Source organism: Dipodomys ordii, unplaced genomic scaffold, assembly GCF_000151885.1.
Source record: "Dipodomys ordii isolate 6190 unplaced genomic scaffold, Dord_2.0 Scaffold6, whole genome shotgun sequence".
In the NCBI taxonomy this organism is placed as follows: domain Eukaryota; kingdom Metazoa; phylum Chordata; class Mammalia; order Rodentia; family Heteromyidae; genus Dipodomys; species Dipodomys ordii.
The window spans coordinates 8,990,002-8,994,475 of NW_012267222.1; the positions used below are offsets into that span (position 1 = coordinate 8,990,002).

Here is a 4,474-nt window from a genome sequence, read left to right on the forward strand (position 1 = left end):
CCCCCGCGGCGGCCCCTGCCACGGCCACCGCTGCTGTCGTAAGGACCACCGGCGTGCGGAGGCTGCTGCCTACCCCACTGACCACGGCCGCCACGGCCCGGGCCACCGTCCCCACGGTGCCCTCGCCGCCCACCACCGTGGCCGGCGTGGACACAGAGTCCCCGACGCCCAGGCTGGCCAGCACAGCTACCTCCCGGCCCAGAGCCCTTCCTTGGCCAGCCACCACCCGGGAGCCCGATGCCATCAAGAGGATTACCCTGCCCCTGGGGACGACTGCCCCCGGTCCCACAGAGGTGGCTCAGGTGGGTGTGGCCGGGGCATGAGGGGGGACGGGTGGGACTAGGGGGGGTCAGAAAGTGCTGGAATGAGCCAGGCAGGGGTGGAGAAGCCAGAGAACCGGGCTGCGTGCAAGTCCCAGGAGGGCAAGTGTAAGTCCCTCAGATGGGGTGACCGGGGACGGGGCGTGTGTGCTTCTGTGTGTGCGTGCGCATGCGTGTGTGTCCTGACCTTGGGAGGGAAGGACCTGGCTGGGGAGGGAGGGGGTGACAGGGAGGACCCTAGTAATGGCCACGCCCTCCGCAGCCTGCCCGCTTGGATCTCATTTGCCCACGTGACTCCAAGCACATCGCCGCCTCTCTCCTTCCCCGCATCTGTGAAGAGAAAGTCGTTGGCGGTGCTGTGGGAGTGAGGTTTCCAGGCATGTTTAGGGTGCTCGGGAGCTCGGGACAGCGTGTGGTCCTAGAGACAGGGCACGCGTAGCTTTGCCATCGCGCCTGAGCCTGGTGGCTCTGACTGTAGAACCGCCGTTGGCTCAGCTGCGGACGGCGCCTGGCCTGGCTCTGCGCTTCCCACCCCCCCCTGCGGGGGGCGCTGCCACCAATCCCTCCTACGGAAGAGGCAGCTGAAGCACGGGGTGTGGAAGGCATCTTTTGTGGCTCCATAGCGAGTGGTGGAGTCGGCCCCAGATGCAGCGGCCTGTGGACTCCAGCTCTTGTGCTTGTGTTTGGGATGATAAGAGTCGGGTGCCGGTGAGGTAAAGATGGCCAGGGAGGAAGGGCATCAGGGCAATGGGAGCTGCGGCTCATGCGGGTGGCCCGCATAGAGGGGTCGTGATAGCCCAGGGCAGGCAATAAAGCCCTCCGCTTTGGCTCTCCCTCCAGGAGTGCCAGTCCCTTGGCCCCCCACCAGCCCCGCAAGTGCAGGGTTTTCCTCTGGTGTTCCCATGAGCCGAGGGCCGAGCAGGAAGGGGAACAATGGTGAAGTTCAGCACTGGACGGGAGCCAGGGCCTGGGCTGCAGGTGCAGCCCCCACACACTGCCTGTCTTTGCTCCCCCTGGCCCCTTCCCATGCTCTCTGCAAAGCAGCTGCACCCCTGCCCTGAAGGCTCCCTCTGCCCTCACTTTGGCCCTGGGGGAGGGAATGAGGAAGTGGGGGGGAGGGGCAGGCCCCAAGGGCTGACTCCAGGCCAAGGTGCTCACCTCTGCCCCGGCCACGGGGTGGGAGGGTGGGGTGGGGTGGAGGACAGGTCCCTAGATGGCTTCTTCATCGGAAGTCCCCAAGGATTGTTCTAGGCAGCCAGAGGGGAAATGATGGGGACAGGAAGTGGACAGGATGTAGCCAGACAGAATAGAGGCCGCACCGTAGAGTGATTTGAAACACAGACCGTGGAACTGGAGAGCCTTGGATCTGAGTTCTGCTGCTAACACGTACCAGCTGTGTGTCCTTAGGCATGCCGCTGAACCTCTCTGAGCGTAATTTATTATCACCCAGGGTGATGATACCTCCTCCTTCATGGGTTGTTCACGAAGTATGGCGGGTGCTTAGCTTAGTGGGTGCTGGCACCACTGGGTGATGGAGCGATGGCGTGGGCTTATGTGGAGGAATGCCCAGGGGCACTGGACCTTGGTCCGTGGGCTCACACCCCTCTCTCTGCAGACCCCAACTCCAGAATCCTTCCTCATCACCATCCGGGATGAGCCAGAGGTGCCGGTGAGTGGGGGTCCCAGCGGGGACTTTGAGCTGCCAGAGGAGGAGACCACCCAGCCAGACACAGCTAACGAGGTGGTGGCTGTGGAAGTTCCTGCGGCCAAACCGTCACCTCCGTCGGGGACACTGCCCAAGGGCGCCCGCCCGGGCCCGGGCCTTCTGGACAATGCCATCGACTCGGGCAGCTCTGCTGCTCAGCTCCCTCAGAAGAGCATTCTGGAGCGGAAGGAGGTTCTCGTAGGTAAGGCCTGAGCTCTGGCCCGGGGAGCCTGTCTCTCTGGGAACCCAGAAAAGTGTTCAAGGCATCCTGGGTGCCCAATAGAAAGAGGAAGCCGACCGACCCCCTCTTCCCCTGACCTTTGCCCTTCCAGTCTGACCTTAACTTTCTCTCCATCTCTGGCACTTTCCTTCGTGCTCTCTGATCCCAGCTTTCCCGATTACTCTGGTTGTCCCGAAGGACTTTCCTTCCTGAGTTCTGATCTCTGGTCCATCCTTCGGTTCGACCTTCACCTGCCCTTGACGATGGTCCTTAGGACCTGTTGGGCTACATCGACGAGAGTCCCGTCCCGGCTTCCCACCTGGGGCAGCTGCCATCTCCCCAGGCCTCTCACGGAGGGAGAGCGGGGAGGCCTGTTGTGCTGACTAGATGCCGAGGAACGCGTTTGTCCAGAAGCTTCGGCGCCAAGCAGGTGTCATAATCCAGTGGGCAGGGTGTCTTCTTTCCTGGCCATTTTGAAACTGCGGTACAATTGGAGGGGAGGGCACGGCCCACACACCTCTCATGGGACCGGCAGGAGGACTTAGTGCGTTAGGTGATGAGCGCCTAGGAATGGTGCATCACCAAAACCTCGAACCCCAGACCCAGGATCCCCATCCTGCTCCCCACCCCAGCGCCCACCTCTGGGCCTTCAGCCCCCCCTCCCGCTCCGGGGCCTTGACCTCCGTCTCTTCCTCCACAGCGGTGATTGTGGGCGGTGTGGTGGGCGCCCTGTTTGCCGCCTTCTTGGTCACGCTGCTCATCTACCGCATGAAGAAGAAGGACGAGGGCAGCTACACGCTGGAGGAGCCCAAGCAGGCAAGCGTCACCTACCAGAAGCCTGACAAGCAGGAGGAGTTCTATGCCTAGAGGAGCCGCCGGGCCTCCTGCAGCCTCAACGCCTCCCTCCCCTCCCCGTCCCCAGCCGGCCCCTGCAGCCCAGGCCTGGGACCAGGAGCCCAGCCCCAGGTCTTCTCTGCCCTCCTTGTCAAAGCCTGCCCGGGCTGCCAGCATCACCCAGACCATCCCTGAGCAGCGGGACACTGCCACCCGCCCCAGACTGTGCCCTTCCAAGCGCCTCTCTTGTTCCCACCACCACCAGCCTGGGGCTTCGGGACCTTATGTCTGATGGACAGGAGGAAAGAAGCTCCTGATTGGCTGGTGGAAGCAGGGGAAGGGCTGGGACTGGAGATGGCCCGAGGCCCTGCTCATCCTGCGGGGCTGGGGTGAGCACTCCTTTTTGGGGTGGACAGGCAGTCAGGCTGGTTTTCAGGACCAATATGTGGCAAACTCAGCTCTCAAAATCATCCAGACACTGAAGCCTCTTGCTCTTGTCCCAGGGCCTGTCTCTGCCTGGGTGAGAGGGTGCCCTTGATCACCAGCCTGTCCCCGTGGCAAGACCGGGGCCCCTCGTCCACCCAGCGCACATGCGCCCAGGCTGCTCCCCTTTCTCCAGTGTCCCCCGGGGAATGGCTTCCCGTGGGCTCAGGGGCCACCCGGGATGGGGAGAGGCAACACTGGCATCTCGCCTGTGAATGGTCTCCACCCGGTCGCCCACTTTCCCACACACACTGCCACGTTCACACCCACGACAGAAGCACGTGACGGGAAATCATACGTAGCCCTGACTGCCCAGACGACACTGAGACCAACAACCCGCCCCATCTCCCCCCAACGACGTTTCTGTTCATGCAGTGCCCAGTAAACCCACAAACCCGCAACGCAAGCCACCGGCCACGCGCGGGCCTCCTCCTCTGTCCCCCTACATACATCCAACGCGACACATGGCGCCCCCCGGGGGAGGTGGAATCAAGCTGGAGCACTCAGCCCATATTGGGTCCCCTAGAGTTGCCCCATTTCCACTCGGTGCCCACACCAGCCACCTTGCTGCCCCCGCCCCCAGCCTTGTCAGACAATCCCACAGGGATGCACAATCTCACCGTACATGAGCCACATTTGTGCTGGAGGAAGACAGGAGGGCACCCACCTTTCCTGGAATGGAGTGTGGTGGTGGTGGTGGTGGTGTGTGTGTGTGTGTGTGTGTGTGTGTGCGTGCGCGTGGGGTCGGGGTGGGGGTCATGGCCTCAGCCTTTCAGGGCTTTGTGCACCTGTGGGCCTGGCCTCACACCTGGCTGCTTCCTTCCCTCCTGTGGCCCACAGGGGAGGCTCAAGGCCAGCCCCCAGCAACCTGGGGCGATGAGGCTCCTCCAAGGCTGAAAGGAAGATGGCCCA

General features: G+C 63.1%; 1 protein-coding gene across 1 annotated transcript in view; it reads left to right on the top strand.

The window, feature by feature from the left end:
• The window catches only part of Sdc3 (syndecan 3), a 20,802-nt gene extending 16,834 nt beyond the window's left edge, over positions 1-3,968 (top strand). The window contains exons 10-12 of the mRNA XM_013032101.1: positions 1-302; positions 1,936-2,227; positions 2,946-3,968. The exon at positions 1-302 is cut by the window's left edge and continues 44 nt beyond it. Of these exons, the coding sequence (XP_012887555.1) occupies positions 1-302; positions 1,936-2,227; positions 2,946-3,112 (761 nt within the window). The 3' untranslated portion in view covers positions 3,113-3,968. The remainder of the gene's footprint in view (positions 303-1,935; positions 2,228-2,945) is intronic.
• The last annotated feature ends 506 nt before the right edge of the window (positions 3,969-4,474 follow it).